The sequence below is a fragment of the Laetiporus sulphureus genome, assembly GCF_001632365.1.
Source record: "Laetiporus sulphureus 93-53 unplaced genomic scaffold LAESUscaffold_61, whole genome shotgun sequence".
NCBI lineage: Eukaryota > Fungi > Basidiomycota > Agaricomycetes > Polyporales > Laetiporaceae > Laetiporus > Laetiporus sulphureus.
Genome location: NW_024468570.1, coordinates 65,890 through 80,382, shown reverse-complemented (window position 1 = coordinate 80,382; position 14,493 = coordinate 65,890). Strand labels below are relative to the sequence as shown.

At 51.7% G+C, this 14,493-nt stretch overlaps 6 protein-coding genes across 6 annotated transcripts; 5 read left to right on the top strand and 1 right to left on the bottom strand.

The window, feature by feature from the left end:
* The first annotated feature begins 187 nt into the window (after positions 1 to 187).
* Positions 188 to 2,394, top strand: LAESUDRAFT_731244 (acid protease). Its single transcript, XM_040910004.1, has 12 exons — positions 188 to 519; positions 579 to 601; positions 660 to 707; positions 766 to 874; positions 929 to 952; positions 1,005 to 1,141; positions 1,225 to 1,481; positions 1,551 to 1,642; positions 1,702 to 1,863; positions 1,926 to 2,062; positions 2,131 to 2,142; positions 2,198 to 2,394. The coding sequence occupies exons 1-12, from the start codon at positions 407 to 409 to the stop codon at positions 2,221 to 2,223; spliced, it is 1,140 nt and encodes a 379-aa protein (XP_040759128.1). The 5' UTR covers positions 188 to 406; the 3' UTR covers positions 2,224 to 2,394.
* A 1,646-nt stretch (positions 2,395 to 4,040) lies between these two features.
* Positions 4,041 to 5,799, top strand: LAESUDRAFT_763769 (acid protease; the record flags this gene model as incomplete). Its single annotated transcript, XM_040913329.1, has 12 exons — positions 4,041 to 4,141; positions 4,194 to 4,210; positions 4,264 to 4,311; positions 4,369 to 4,477; positions 4,535 to 4,558; positions 4,612 to 4,748; positions 4,809 to 5,065; positions 5,125 to 5,171; positions 5,274 to 5,438; positions 5,502 to 5,638; positions 5,707 to 5,718; positions 5,774 to 5,799. 12 exons carry the CDS (start codon positions 4,041 to 4,043, stop codon positions 5,797 to 5,799), a joined length of 1,080 nt encoding a protein of 359 aa, XP_040759127.1.
* Positions 5,800 to 6,525: 726 nt separating this feature from the next.
* LAESUDRAFT_731238 (uncharacterized protein) lies at positions 6,526 to 8,349 on the top strand. The gene is made up of 6 exons (XM_040910003.1): positions 6,526 to 6,561; positions 6,625 to 6,937; positions 7,011 to 7,103; positions 7,170 to 7,200; positions 7,258 to 7,326; positions 7,381 to 8,349. Exons 2-6 carry the CDS (start codon positions 6,883 to 6,885, stop codon positions 7,898 to 7,900), a joined length of 768 nt encoding a protein of 255 aa, XP_040759126.1. The 5' UTR covers positions 6,526 to 6,561; positions 6,625 to 6,882; the 3' UTR covers positions 7,901 to 8,349.
* Positions 8,350 to 8,581: 232 nt separating this feature from the next.
* Positions 8,582 to 9,685, bottom strand: LAESUDRAFT_731237 (alpha/beta-hydrolase). The gene is made up of 3 exons (XM_040910002.1): positions 9,480 to 9,685; positions 9,202 to 9,388; positions 8,582 to 9,142 (listed from the first exon to the last, which is right to left on the bottom strand). Exons 1-3 carry the CDS (start codon positions 9,641 to 9,643, stop codon positions 8,771 to 8,773), a joined length of 723 nt encoding a protein of 240 aa, XP_040759125.1. The 5' UTR covers positions 9,644 to 9,685; the 3' UTR covers positions 8,582 to 8,770.
* A 103-nt stretch (positions 9,686 to 9,788) lies between these two features.
* Positions 9,789 to 10,508, top strand: LAESUDRAFT_686700 (uncharacterized protein). The gene is made up of 2 exons (XM_040905931.1): positions 9,789 to 10,017; positions 10,084 to 10,508. The coding sequence occupies exons 1-2, from the start codon at positions 9,835 to 9,837 to the stop codon at positions 10,363 to 10,365; spliced, it is 465 nt and encodes a 154-aa protein (XP_040759124.1). The 5' UTR covers positions 9,789 to 9,834; the 3' UTR covers positions 10,366 to 10,508.
* A 459-nt stretch (positions 10,509 to 10,967) lies between these two features.
* LAESUDRAFT_731234 (uncharacterized protein) lies at positions 10,968 to 14,064 on the top strand. The gene is made up of 8 exons (XM_040910001.1): positions 10,968 to 11,240; positions 11,299 to 11,311; positions 11,373 to 11,535; positions 11,614 to 11,969; positions 12,026 to 12,129; positions 13,272 to 13,302; positions 13,507 to 13,747; positions 13,812 to 14,064. Exons 1-7 carry the CDS (start codon positions 11,110 to 11,112, stop codon positions 13,702 to 13,704), a joined length of 996 nt encoding a protein of 331 aa, XP_040759123.1. The 5' UTR covers positions 10,968 to 11,109; the 3' UTR covers positions 13,705 to 13,747; positions 13,812 to 14,064.
* The last annotated feature ends 429 nt before the right edge of the window (positions 14,065 to 14,493 follow it).

The following is a 14,493-nucleotide window of genomic DNA, read 5'->3' as shown; positions in this document are numbered from 1 at the left end:
ATCACGATAATTCTTGCGCAAGTCGACAATTCGCCAGCAGCATGAGGATCATGATCTACGTGCAATATACTTATCGTTCATGAGCCCGACTCGACGACAGAGCCTCATCTTATGCGTGGATGTCTTCCGTGTGGTTCGAGGGAAGAAAAGTCTGAGATGAAGAGGTCTGGGGCGATTCTCGGACCGGTAGCACGGCAACGACGCTTCTCTGTTGAAAGCCCCACAATGTGCGAGACCCCATTGCGAGTTGCTCTTCGACTCGCACCCTCACACCCTCTGCAATCTCCACCTCCCTTTCGGACGCCACCGTCTGCTCAACCTGAACGCCGCGGCGTTCGACCGCTCCTTTGGCTCAGTACTTTAATCACCCTTAGTTATTGGACGCCTCGCGAGACTTTCCGACGGTATGTTTCTCCATTCGGGCTCAGGTTTTCGCGCAGCCTTTGCGCTGTGTCTGCTTGCTGCGAATCAAGCGAGTGCCGCTGGTACGCTCAAGGCTCCCTTCAAGTCCACTCTTGCGTACGTACTCCGAATGTGATTCGCCTTGCGTGGCATGTCTGATCAGTTTGGTTTCGTAGATCGGGAACTACGAGCCTCTATAGTATGTAGGCAGTATCGCAGATATCTCAATAACCTGTCATGACATTTGTGGATTGCAGACGCCTCCGCGCCTTTGGCTAATGCTGCGCTGAAAGTTGTGGCTACAGGTCGGTACAGGCTGTTCGAGGGGCCACAACACGTTTCTCATAGATATGGCATGTACAGTGCAAGCTGGCGACAATCAGACATTCAGCGAGGTACTCATTGACACCGGAAGCGCGATCTTATGGGTGGGAGGCGAGTCGGCCTACGTCCCAGGAGCGTACACTCAAGTGTAGGTGGCTACACAACTCATGGCAATCCGCACTGCTCATCTGACAACGTGCAGGACCAACCAAACATTCAGCGTCGGGTATGCATATGGCGTTCCGCGTAAAAAGCATTGCTGACAACGAGGGTCGTAGGTACGGCGCAGGTGGCGTCAGCGGCACCGCATACATCGACCGAGTGACAATCGGTAGCGCCACCGTGGACTCACAGATCATCGGAGCCGCAAACTGGTCGTACGGCTTCACGCTCGAGAAGCCTATCGACGGCATCCGTGAGTCTCGCTCCTTCCATATTTCACACTTGCAATCCCGAAGTGGAACACTCCAACTCATGTAACCCCGTACCTGCCCGCAGTCGGTCTTGGCCCCTCCGGTTCCAATGCCGGTGAAGTATCCGGATATACGAGCACGCCGACCTTTGTCGAGAGCCTTGTGGCGGAGGGCACGATCGAAAAGCCTGTGTTTGGGATCTACGTCAGTCCGCTCAGCGAGACTGGCGTCCCCGAGGGATCAGGTGAGATCGCGTTTGGGGGCGTAGATGAGAGCAAGATTAGTGGCGATGTGACGTGGCTGGAGCAGACCGAGCCGATCAACTTCCATTGGGAGTTCAATGTGCGTGTAGCGATGCGAGATGAGTGATGGGCCCCCGGGCTGATGCATTTACGTGATATTGTTCCATAGGCGTCGAGCTTCAGCTGGGGCGACCAGGTTCTTGCGAGCGGGTCGATCGCTGCACGCACGGACACCGGTGTGCTCCCCATTGCGGTCCCCAAGTATGGTTACGTTCTGCAGATCTCTGCGAAACGAGGCCCTGACAAGATGCATTTTGCAGCGATGGCTTCTTCACGATCGTCGACAGCGTCGCGGGTGCGACAATCGACAATCACTCCGCGCTCGAGGGGTGCATCATCTTCCCATCCAACATGACCGCGGACAACCTTCCCGATCTCGGCATCGGCATCGGGAATCTGAACTTCTCGATTCCGGCATCGAGGTTCGTGTGTGAACGTTTGGCAGGGGCATCGTGTTTTCTGACCGGTCGCTGCTGTTGAGCAGGTATATCGTGCCGACGAGCCTGTTTGGCGCTCTGAACATTACGGACAACATGACGCATACGTGGATCGCGCCTGGTGGTCCGGAATTCTTCGATCTCGGGCAAAAGTTCCTCGAGGGCGCATACTCGGCGTATGATAGTGCGTACTGCTGTCTTACATTCTCCTGTTAGCTTACTGATCACGAGAAATATCAAATGCATTTTCAGTGGAGAACCATTGTAAGTCGATTCGACGCGGCGCTCACCACGTTCCTGATTGCGCTTTGTATTATAGTGGTGGGATTCGCCTACCTCGCATGATGGCAAAGAACGGATACGGACGGACTTGGTTGTTAGTGACCATGGACTTTCGACGCTGTCGTTACTTTCGGACACGCATGGACTATGAAATACCGGGCATGCATATAATCACCCCCTGGACAGTGATTGATGGCAGGATTTGCCACTTTGACGATTTTCATTGATCATCATGGTCCCACGGCCAGGATTGTCGTGCCTCGGCGATTCTGACGTGCGTTGCAGCTTCGACATTGGCTTAGGGAGCTGAACTTCGTCATCTCTGCATCGAGATATTGTCGCTTCCAACAACCTGAGTAACTCCTCCCGCACCGCCAGAAGTTTCTCAAGGTCGCCTTATATGGCGTATGACGGTGGACATCTCTGCCTGTTGTTCTTATATGCTGATTATGGAACAACATGGCTTTCGCATACTGATCGTGAGCACCTTTCAATGTTTGCTAATGTTATCGCTTGCTAATGTACAATATGTAGGTGTTGTCTCGCGTATCCTGCTTGACATCATGACCTTACTACGAGTGGTGTGTTCTAAATTTATTTCTCCTAAGTTATAGATGTCAGAATTTGATCATCAACGGAAGAAAGCCGACACCATGCGTATCTTATTAGTTCTGATGGATTGCACATGAACATCTAGAGTCAAGTCCTCGTTACACATGGATGAAGCGGTCATGATGCGCCGCATGCTTCGATGTTGTCCGTAGGTCTGATCTCGTTACTTCCACTGAATAAGACATCTATACTGATCGAACTTCAGTTTGGTGATAGACATGCATGCGTAAACCTCCTCTGCGCTTGAAAGGTACATGGTTTCTCCGTCTCACATATCACATAACCGTGGACAACCTCCCGGTTTTGGTAATGGAATCAGGAGCGTGATCAAGCTGCTTCATCGCGCATTGAGTAGCGGGCCATCACAATTTCTGTTACACATGCGACCTTCTGATCGATGGGTATTTTGCCGCAGACGCATCATTCTGACGAGTCTGCAAGACGCACTTCGGTGGATAACTTGCATCGTGGTCAATATCACGAACACTTGGATCGCGTCCGGATCCGGAGATTCGGATTTCTTCGTTCTCGGGCAGAAGGTGCATAAGTACTGTGCACATGATACGACGTATCGTTATCCCGCGGATTCCCGCCACCTCGTATCAGCTCGCTAATCACGGGGCATGTTATTACTTTTGCTCTCGGGGAGACTCATCGTAAGTCTGGAGATGCTGCAGCGCCCATCACGTCACTCATGTTCTTTGTGCCATGCGGGTTGGATTCGCGTACCTCGCTTGAGGACAAGGCAGATGACACGACTGGATCTGAATGGTGATTCTTACGTGCCATCAACTTGGAAGCTGCCATCATTTAGGGTCAAGTATCGATGCTGGGCACGCAACTAACCATTTCTGAAGGTTGAACGTGTAAAAGTGGATGATGACATGAACTGTCAAATTGATGGCTATCGCGAGATCGTTGCGCCTCGGCGGATCTGACGTATGGTAGCTCGTTAATGGCACTAATCTCACGGTTCGGAGCTTCTAAAGACAAAACGGCCTTCTTACGCCGCTCGACGGTCCTTGATCGCGGTCATGCTGGTCGAGTCTGCTCTTCTATGGATGTTCATCTGGGTCTGAAGCCGTGCCCTCCGCCCTGTCTGGCTCATAGACGTCGCTCTGCCGACCATCTCTAAGTCAGTATCTATCCCGGATCAAGCGTCGGCCTGTCCCCTCCCAGTATATAAGTTCGACGATGTCCGCCTCCCGAAGTCCATCCCAAGTTGTACCTCGATACCTTCTCCATTTGTTTTCCGTATTGTTCTCCACATGAAGCCGGTTTTACAGGCCCTCGCTGCGTTGTGCCTGTTGTTTGCAGGACACGCTGGTGCCGAGAATCTATACAGGGTCCCTATCAAGTCGACGCTTGCGTAAGTCATCTTCATGCCTGCTCTGCCGTGGACGATGATCTATCTCTTACAGGCAAAGGCGTTCCGATGGTGACATTACAATCGTCGTGTTACGATTTCATCCTACTGAATCGCTTTGACAGAGGCGTCCGCTCCCGCGGTCAACGCCGCGTTGAAAGTCATCACAGCCGGTGCATGATGTCTTCCTTCTATCAGTCGGTCACGATCTAACAGGATGTGCCATTCAGTTCAAGCCGGCGATGACCAGGTTTTCGCGGATGTCCTCGTTGATACTGGAAGTGCGATTCTCTGGGTTGGCGCACTACAGCCATATGTTCCCGGGAAATATACCCAAGTGTATGTAGATGTGCCTGTCATTTTACGGCTTCTGACCAAGATGGTCATTATTCACAGAATCAACGAAACATTCAGCATTGGGTAAGTGTCTTTAACATTAGGTCATGCCTACCATGTTAATATGGCTCAAACAGATATTCTGGAGGTGGTGCCGAGGGAATAGCATATATCGACCGAGTTACAATTGGCGACGCGGTCGTAGACTCCCAGATCATTGGCGCGGCAAATTATTCGGTTGGATTGCAGATTGCGAAACCGATCGACGGAATTTGTTCGTCTCGTCTTCGCCATTCCTCGGGTTGCGCACGCCTAACGTCCTGCGTTTGTCTAGTTGGCCTTGGCCCTTCCGGTTCGAACGAAGACGAAGTATCAGGGTATTATACCACTCCCACGTTCGTCGAGAACCTAGTCTCGGAAGGAAAGATTGATCGCGCACTGTTCGGCATCTACGTCAGCCCGGTAAGCGAAGAAGGCATACCAGAAGGTCTTGGAGAAATTACGTTCGGCGGGGTGGATGAAAGCAGGTTCCAGGGCGAGATCGAGTGGCTAGAACAGACTGAGCCGTATAACCAACACTGGTCATTCAATGTATGCGGCAATGAAGATCGTTCTGTTGGTGGGTGGTGTCTGATACGTTCGTTGCGTAGGTTTCCAGCGTTAGTTGGGGTGACCAGCTGCTTGCCGAGCAACCCATGTATGCGCGCACTGACACTGGCATGCTGGGTTTCGCTATCCCCAAGCAAGCTTCCCACTGAATTGCTATACAGTGTGAACGTACTCACTAACGTCTTTCCAGTGATCTCGCTCTATTCCCGATCCTCGACATGGTGCCGGGAGCATCGATTGACTTGACGTCCTTTCTCGAGGGATGTGCCATCTTTCCTTCGAATATGACGGCTGAGAACTTACCCGACATCACCATCGGCGTTGGAAGTCTAAACTTCGTCATTCCTGCATCGAGGTATGGTCCCTTTGAGTCACTGTCAAGCTCCCATCTGTTAAGAGACCTGTGTTGCTCTAAAAGGTACATCGTTCCGAAGACCTTGTATAGCGCTCTGAACATCACGGACGACTTGACCCACACCTACATCGGTGCTGGCGGCTTTGGCGAATTTTTCTTGGGGCAGAAGTTCCTCGAGGGCGCGTATTCGGCGTACGACAGTGGGTGCTCCGGCCTGTATCAAGCACAAGTTTTACTGACCATTAACGGTTTGATGCGCAATTTCTAGTGGATAATCATCGTAAGCGCTTTGCTGCTGTCGTTTTGACGTCATTTGTTGACGTGATCGCTCGCAGTCGTTGGATTAGCCTACCCCGCGTGATCGGCAAAGACGGACAAATCGATTGTAAACGGCATTTTCCTGACGTTGTATTGATTAGGACTTCACTACGATAGGTGACGCTTACTGTAGCTTTATGATCACTAATATGTTACATTTTCATGTCTCTTGAACCTGTGGCTGCTTCGGTTTGAACTTCCTGTTCTCATCGTTGGCGAGCGGGGATGTCAATGTCATATAGGTTCTGTCAGTGCTAACGGCTTTCAGTACAGGAAACGCACAGAACCTGGCCCTCAGTGCTAGCATCGAGAATTGCAAGTTCGGCCAACTAAAGTGCCAAGTGATCTCAGTCCCTCGCGTAACGTCCAGCGATTGTATCATGTAAAATCCCTAAACCTGGAGTTAGCAGACCACTATGACGATGCAGTTGAAGCACAAGCCACCTGATGTGTGCAGCGGCGCGGTGGAACAGCTACCGCAAACATCCACCTTGGCCTTGTGAGTACTAGTAGTGTCTTGGTGTTGATTGGCCTTAGTGTGCGCGATGTGCGCGATGATGGCGCAGCCATGATGCGCTGTGTGGATCGCTTTCTCGTACGTATGCGGTATATATCTGGCCGAGATCACACCTCTTCTCAAAGTCAAAGCTTCAAGACATACATCATAACGCGGCATTTTACCTACACGTGTTGACGCGAAGCCATGTGACCGCAGTTCCATCGCCTTTTTACACGTTTGGCTTATTTGGAGGCTTTTAGGGGGCAGAGATGGCATTTAGTGTGCATGACGAAGGCCAAAGCAGGGGTGCGTCCATTCACCAGTCTTGCATCTCCAGGTCAGAAAAATGGACTGGGCAGCTATGTACAGTCACTATCACCATACTTCCAGGGATTCCACCGATATTCTCGCGTTCATTCTGGCCATTCGCTCTCTTACATAACGGGGTCTAGAACCGAGAAATTCCTCACTACGGAGGGCCAATCTCGGAAGCGATCATGGACAAACGGTTCACATTCGTTCTATGTCCCTGCCCGAGATCACGACCTTAGTCCGAACTTGCTCCTGTCTATCAAAGGCATTCCTGCTTAGGCAGTGATGAGTTATTTTTCGTCGTTCTCTTCTAGCATGGCAACCGATAGTATGCAAGGAAATTCTGCAGTGGCAGCAAGCGTCGTTGAAGGTCCGTCCGCGATCTGATAAGAATCTTGGCCACTATGGACGAAAGTCGATACTCAGGTCCATGCATGTCTTAGGTGCACCTTCAGACACATCCATTCCTGAAATGAACGGTGCCACATACATGCCGTCACAAATAGCACGGCGCAAAGGCGGGCTTAGTTGTACAGGTAAAGTTCAGTTGCTCGTTATTTATCTGGCTTTCGCTTTTTGACCAATCGTACTCTTTGATCTAGAATGTCGTAGAAGGAAAATCAAATGCGACAGGTCTGGCTCCCGTTGTTCTGCTTTTGTTCCTGGCTGACAGTTGTCCCGTTTGAGCAGAGCTCGACCATGCGGTCCATGTACTCAGAGGGGAAGCACCGCATGTGACTGGGTAATGCTAGAACCGGAGTAAGTGGCAAATAAGTTCATTGATCAATGAGACAATGTCTGAGAGACGTCAAGAAAGAGGGATGTAACTCGACGGGAGTCTGAAGACATTAAGGCGGAAGTCAGTCGCAATCATGCAAAGCTGCGCGAATTGGAGCTAAGTCTCGATGTTGCGAACCGGAAGCTGCTGGAACTGGAAAACATAATCAGACACCTCACTATCAGTCCCGGTTCAAGCTCCCCCTCATGTTCTGCACCAAATCCCGCGCCACCTTCACATATGATCCATCCGACAGCTGTGCTCCCATATTCGCAAAGCGTACAGTTTGTTCCGCCTATCATAGAGTCAGCGTCTGGCCAGTTGTCGCCTGACATACATCGCTCGCAACATCAGCAAGGCTCAAGACATGCACTTGGCCCTCAAACGGAGAGTTATCCTCCACGGACATATAAATTCTTACCCCCCTTAACTAATATCGAGCCGCTCGTTTCTCAACCGGTCACTGTTGTGCCTCATTATTCCTTCTCCGGGTCGCCTACTAGCGAGGATTCCTCGACATCGCCTTCTACTTCTGAAGGTGGAGGCATGCAATGAACAGTACTCCCCGATGAAGCTGCTTATACTCCTCCATCTGTATCTTCATCGGAAAGCAGATCAGTACCTCATGCAGAGGCCCAAAGGGTGCTAACGGAGCAAGGCGCAGGACCCACTACTGCCAGTGGATCTGCGTTACCGGCTGATGGCTCTAATCATATGCACTCGAGAAGAGGGATGCTATCACTGGCTGCGATCACGAATCACGAGCCGTATCCCGCATCTCCTCTGCAGACAGGCGGCATGCAATTAGCATTTACAGATAGTTACGCTCGTTGTGGGATTGCTCCGGACTCTACTAAGTGATTTCCTTCAAGACTACCTCACTACGCTGGCTTCGTTGATATGTTCGTTCAAAGCATGCGAATAGAGAGACATACGGTGGATTTACAGACATGATATCTACACAGTGTATGGTAGTTTCCAAGCAGGAATGCAGTCTGGCCTCAAGTTGTGCTATCGAATAGGCCGGGGGCCTGCTGTAAGAGGAGTAGCAAGTCTCATTGTCGCCCGACAACATAGTGTATCATGTAACGATTACATTATTTGGCAGGAGAAACAAGTTTTTTTTCGTGCTGTTTCAAGGCAAGGCGTTGTACACAGGCCTATCCTTCATTCAAACCACTTTATCGACGTCATGACCGACCACGTCGGATCAACTCGACCTCGATGCACAAGAATGGCAGGAATTCATTTGTATACATCAATGCTCAAGAGCAACGAAGGAGCCAGAGTGCGTACTGCATATCAATACGCCATTTCGCATACATCTGTCCAAGCGTGAACTTATTTATGAATAGATGTCCATCCGTCCTCACATGTGCAAATCCATATGCAACAGTCCTCGAACAATGCACAAGAGCGAACGTGTCACGTCGGCAACCAAGACTCGATCGCCTCGACTAGCCGATCTACAGCATTCTGTTCCCTCCAGAAATGCGTTGCATTCTCGACCTTGGCAGTCTGCAAGGAGCCACGCTCGCCCTGAGTGTCCCTATTGAGAGCCTCGAGCCACTGCTCATACTGCTCCGCGCTGGTGAACTCGTCTCGGTCGCCGTAGATGATGAGCACGTTGGACAACCGATCGCGGATGAGGGAGGTCAACGCGTCTGTGTAGTTTTTGCCATGGAAGGCTGTGAGCCAGTGGCGGGCCCCGAGAGGGTATGAGAGGAGGACGTGAGATACTCTGGGCTCAGGGAGAAGGGGTTGGAGTGAGGCTATCAATGCGCCGTATGAGTATCCCTGCACACCACATTAGCGGGAGACGAACACAAGATGGTGGAATAGACCTCACGACATACAATGATCACAATCGAATCTACTGGGTTGAAGGCCTCTGTTGCCCATTTCACCAGCTCGTTTAGATCTTGTGCTTCACGGCTGCCGGTAAAAGACGACCACCCTGATGACCTTCCTACACCACGAGAATTATACCTCAGAACGTGGTAGCCGCGTCGGTGCAGCGGTCTTATCAAAGTGTGCAGTACACTGGAGCGAGATTCCGCAGAGGAACAGCCAAAGAGGAGAAGCAGATGCGATGAGCATGAATTCTGACCACTGCATGACTCTTGCGACCCACGGATCGTCCATTCTCCCACCGAGCCATGACCAAGGATGCAAGCAGATCGCGAGCTTGTGCGTAGCGTCAGAGTCCTTCATGGGTGCTGGCGCAATGTGACGTTCGAGCGACGTCCCTGAAGGCAGCTGGACGGCTAGAGGTCCTTCAGAAATCTGCGTCGACATTGTGGCACATAATGGAGAGCAAGAGCGGAGCGTACGTGAGCGTCGCACTACGATATGGGGCTGGACGAGAACTCATGGCACGTGGATTGCCACAAGCGCGTCGAGGCGCGTCGCGATTGACTGTGAACGCGTCTTCCCTCAGCCACTCTCGCTCGACCCAGACAGACCCTGTATCACTGCTAGACCACGCCATGATCATCCCAATCAACATCTCGGCTCCAAGCTCTTCCTCATCTTCCTCGCAGATATTCCCACCACAGCTGGCCCAGTTCGGCAGCGATGAGCTGGTGCTGATAGAGCTGCAAGGCTCGTTGGAGGTGAAGGGGGACAGGGAAGGCCAGGTGGTTGGAAAGCTTCGGATAGACGATGCGACAGTGAGTGCCCTCGTCCACGCTCATGACTGTGCGAGTAGATGCGACATGCTCTAAACCATCACACAGCAGAAGCCGACGCTGCTAATAGGCTATCACTTGCTAGAAGGCCGACTCGTCAATCTCCCTAAGCCTCTCGCGGTCTTGCATCGCAGGTCGTTACCGTCGGACGCACATGACGACATCCCAATGGACGATGTGGATGCATCAAAACGAAGAAGCTCTGAAAAAGGATGGGACGTGGTCGCCATCGTGAAGCGGAAGATGGTGTTTTCCAAACGACCGATGCCTATGGTCTCCAAGCCTGCTACACCAGCATCGGAATCACAATCTGGGAAGAAGGGAACATGAGATGTATATATTACTGTCGGACAGCGATTCGTCTTTCGTGTCTATATGCTGTACCGACCTGCTGTATCCAACTGCTCCGCATCGATATCCAATCGTCTAATACACAATTTTATCATTTATAGAATACTCACGTAATGAACATGCCTATGATTCAGAGGAATGTCATGATTGGGTGATATCAAAAACAATGCATTGCGCCACGAACGGAAGAATACAACGTCGAAGCGTACTCTAGCAATGGAATGTCGGTCCTCTCCAGTGCAGAAACCCGTCCTCCCAATCAACCACCACTCCGTCATGAGCACCAGCCGAAGCGATACCTCCAGAAACAGCAGGCCAACCAGTCGAGCGGACGAGTCTCAAATCACCGGAGAAAGCACCGTCGGGTTGTTCTAGAGGACTGGAACGCGGACAAGGAGACGGAAAGCAACAACCGAGTCCGAACTTTTGTGTCCTCATGGATTTGTTCATAGAGTTGCGAAACGCGGTGGCTGAGAATTTATGTGCGGACTGTACAGCCATTAGATAAGCGTTTCACATGACATGGCGCTCGCGTGACGTCGGTCGGCAACTCCGCGGGTACGTGTTACCCCGGATCGCGAGGCCTCGAGGCTTCACACCAACGCTCCTCCGCGCGGAGTCGACGGAAGTATTTGAAGTTCACTCTTCCTTTTGACCATCGTCTGCCATCGGTTTGACAACCTCTGCTGCACACTTGTCTTTAATTGTAACGAGAATTGCACAATGTCGCGACCATCAAAGATGCTCACCTTGTCTCGCATTGAGGACCTAACTTTGGGGTCATTCGCGTTCGTTCCTACCTCGGAGACGTTGGATCATCTCGTGCGATACCTCAGCACGTGGAGCGGTAGCGAGTCAGTGAGACTTGGAGCCCTCGTAGCTCAGTGCAACTGACGCGTTCTTCCCCTGCAGCAAGTTCTTCATGGTCAGAGGGGCAATGCTACGCGACTCGAGCAGTTACACTTACGTGAAACTGTCCGTCATAGATCATCCAATACGCAATCAAACTGATCGTGCCATTCCTTCAATTCCGTGCTCGGATGCAGCATAATGCTGGATTACGCCCGGCACCCGTCAGTGCTTCTGCAGACGGACTGGCGAAGCTAGGCAGCATCCTCGGCGATGCACGAATGCTCTTTCGTATCTGGGGTAAGTTGACGTAGAGTCTCATAGGTTTGAGCTATGGGGAACGGAGCTCGTGTGCGATCTCAACTCACTTACCTCTAGGCCTCCTGCCCATCATACAATGGCTTACTTCAATTGAGCGGAGCCACCCGCAAACCCGCAAGCTGCTCACTATCGAGAGGTTGCAAGGGTGGTCCATGATTGCATATTATCCCCTTGAGCACTTGTATTACCTCCTGTCCCACTCCATCATCGCGCCTGAGCTCTCCATGCCATCGCTATCGTCATTGCTTCCGTTCGGCAAAGCGAAGCCTGGAAGGCGTATCCGTTTGGACCTGAACGCCTTGGGCATATGGTCTTGCCGGTTCTGGGCAGCCTATGTTGTCCTGCAGTTCATGCACCTGCGTGAAGATGCTCGGCTGCTCAAGGTCCGTGAACGCGTAGTGAGCAAGTCCAAGGTATGTAGTAAGCTGTTTCCTATCTGTCGAAGAGTGCCTGATCACATAGAAAAAAGGCCGTCTCTGCCAAAGCGGAGAAGGAAGAGCTGAAGCAGAGATGGGATGCGCTCTGGAATGAGCTCATAGTCAACCTCGGCTACCTGCCATTGACCGTGCATTGGTACGTGCACTTCCACGTTTGTTCCCTTCTGGTATTCTCCGTCCCTGCGAGCGTGAATTCGGCTGTGTGCTCCCGTCAGCAGCTTGGAATACTGTATTCACGCTCGGCTGCTCGACGTCGCCGAATCCTCGCTGCTCGCCTCATGTGCTCCTGCCGGGCTTCGCGAACCACCCCATGACTGCAGCTCGTCCCCATTGCGTTCTATCTCGCGCTCTGGATTCACGGCGAATTGCTCGCATTTGCATCGGGCTGTGCATCAATTACCGCGTATGCCGATCGTCCGGGTCGCTTGTTGGCCGCGCTCGTCATTCCGCGGGCTCGTGTGGAAAACGAACGTTCTTCTGGAATGCTCGCTATTGTCTCCAACAAATGAGGTCCTTTTACGTCGACGAGGCTGTGTTGCGGAAGACACGTGATGTTGGAGAGGTTCCAGCTATCGAGGTGCCTTTGTCTACTCGTCCCTTCTCCCCTGTCGCATCGACCAATGGAACGGGTCTCTTGCTGTCATCCGGCAACCTGATTTAGCATGGTCAGAGAATGGCTGTGCGCAGACGCGTGTCTACGATAGATACGCTCCCATGCCCTAGGAGGCCTCGCGCGGCATGCTCTTAAAACGTTTCCCTGCTCAGCCGGCCGGCACGTCTGACAGTGCTAGAGCTGCGGCCTGCCCAAGTTGGCGCTGGCTGCTGACTTTCTGCGATCGTTTATGGCGAATGTGCATTGGCAGTATTTCTCTTGTACTTATGTTTGAAGGTCCGTAATCGGCTCTTTCCTCCGGCCCCCAGTGCCTGCATGACTTATCACTTTCTGTATGGCTTTCGTGATACTTGAAACGTTTCCCCGATAAAGTACAGTTGTGAAGGCACGCTGCCGAAGGATGTCTCAAAGAGAATGTCAGGATATTTTCTCGTCGGTGCTATCCATCAGCAGATGCTTGGTTCCGCACGGTTTGCACGCCTATCGTACCGTCTATCCGGATAATGTGTTGTGCTGCCTTAGTCCAATCTACTTCCGCCCCATCGCACAGGCTGTGTACTCCATCCAGGGTACTATTCTATTGCATATCTTCGCTTCTAGCTCCTCGTTCGCCGTTGCACCGAACATACGGTACTGACTCCATTGTTCCTGAATCTCCGTCACAGGTCTCTGGAACAGGGTCTCTTCAGTGATGAGGTGCGTCTTCATTTGTGGTATCTCCATCGCTATCCCCCATCTGCCCATCTTCGTTCAGCGATGGCGTGATATCTGCGAGCTTATGTGCACAGCCCTTTCCATGTTTGACCATCGTGGCGCTCTTGCGCTTGCTGCGCGCCATATCGCTTTATATAATGTTGCACGTATCATTGATGGAGGCCTTGCTGACGTGACGAACTGTAGGTGTGGGTTGGCGTGTTTGGATTGATAGCGGGCCTGGCGCAATGGCGCAGCGGCTGGAAGGCCACGGCGCTGCCAACGCCTGTTGTGGAGGTGACCCTTCTGCCTACAGAGACTAGGTCTGAAGTAGTTGTCGCGGAGGGACCGTCTGCGACGCCGATCGACTTTGACCTGGAGGCGCCGACTCTGGATGAAATGTGAGTTTCGCAGACGGCGATGAAAGTATGCAAACGGAGGACAGCCTGTGAGTCCTTAAACTCAGATAAGGCGGTCTCAAAGCTCGACTGACTGCGGATGTTTATGCATAGAGTCTGGACTTGAGATGGAGTTTTCTATGTTCTATGCAGTGTAGTCAGGAGATACACGAGAAGCACCGGGAGTCGTTACTCACTTCTTTGTCAATGATTTTAAGGCGGCCTTCAATCGCCTTCTAAGGCCATTGTGTGGCATCTTTCCTCCCGCCATTCCAATTGTATTATGCCTCGAATACGTACTGCTTGTTTCAGCAACATCTCGGATGCCCAATACTACCATAATGTATGATCATGACTGGCCAAAGGTCTTGAGCGCCTAAAGTCCAAGCATCTCGCACATGCAGCTCTTTCGTAGAGCATATGGCAATAATCCTTCAGTCCAAAGAAGTGTCCCCCCGCTGTATTGCCTAAAGTACTCCTGCGCATCATAAGCCATCGCATAACCGATCGAGCAATTGATTGTGATATCTGAAAGCCTAAAGGATTTGCGTTACCATATAAGGCGCGAGCACAGCCATTTTTTAAGAAGCACAGCCTCATATTTTAGCGCCGACTCTTTGCAACCTCCCTCCATGATAACTAGCGGCTGGATTCTCCAACCTCTGAGCGAGACTGCTGTATGAAAGCGATGGAATATCCCTACCGCATAACGAGCTGTGTGTTCGAGGCGCAACCCACTGCGCACCGCCATATACATTAGATCCGAACGTCGGTGTGTTTCAAATACTGTCTTCCT

Bases quoted from the DNA above. Each gene is read 5' to 3' on its own strand.
- LAESUDRAFT_686700 (XM_040905931.1), top strand. From the start codon at position 9,835: ATGATCATCCCAATCAACATCTCGGCTCCAAGCTCTTCCTCATCTTCC. The intron at 10,018-10,083 runs GTGAGTGCCCTC...ACCATCACACAG, and splicing joins TTCGGATAGACGATGCGACA to CAGAAGCCGACGCTGCTAAT.
- LAESUDRAFT_731234 (XM_040910001.1), top strand. From the start codon at position 11,110: ATGTCGCGACCATCAAAGATGCTCACCTTGTCTCGCATTGAGGACCTA. The intron at 11,970-12,025 runs GTATGTAGTAAG...CATAGAAAAAAG, and splicing joins GCGTAGTGAGCAAGTCCAAG to GCCGTCTCTGCCAAAGCGGA. The intron at 13,303-13,506 runs GTGCGTCTTCAT...GACGAACTGTAG, and splicing joins AGGGTCTCTTCAGTGATGAG to GTGTGGGTTGGCGTGTTTGG.
- LAESUDRAFT_731237 (XM_040910002.1), bottom strand. From the start codon at position 9,643: ATGTCGACGCAGATTTCTGAAGGACCTCTAGCCGTCCAGCTGCCTTCA. The intron at 9,389-9,479 runs GTGGGTCGCAAG...ATCTCGCTCCAG, and splicing joins GGTGGGAGAATGGACGATCC to TGTACTGCACACTTTGATAA. The intron at 9,143-9,201 runs GTATGTCGTGAG...TGTGGTGTGCAG, and splicing joins TAGATTCGATTGTGATCATT to GGATACTCATACGGCGCATT.
- LAESUDRAFT_731238 (XM_040910003.1), top strand. From the start codon at position 6,883: ATGGCAACCGATAGTATGCAAGGAAATTCTGCAGTGGCAGCAAGCGTC. The intron at 7,104-7,169 runs GTAAAGTTCAGT...TCTTTGATCTAG, and splicing joins AGGCGGGCTTAGTTGTACAG to AATGTCGTAGAAGGAAAATC. The intron at 7,201-7,257 runs GTCTGGCTCCCG...CCGTTTGAGCAG, and splicing joins AGGAAAATCAAATGCGACAG to AGCTCGACCATGCGGTCCAT.
- LAESUDRAFT_731244 (XM_040910004.1), top strand. From the start codon at position 407: ATGTTTCTCCATTCGGGCTCAGGTTTTCGCGCAGCCTTTGCGCTGTGT. The intron at 953-1,004 runs GTATGCATATGG...CGAGGGTCGTAG, and splicing joins AACCAAACATTCAGCGTCGG to GTACGGCGCAGGTGGCGTCA. The intron at 1,864-1,925 runs GTTCGTGTGTGA...GCTGTTGAGCAG, and splicing joins TTCTCGATTCCGGCATCGAG to GTATATCGTGCCGACGAGCC.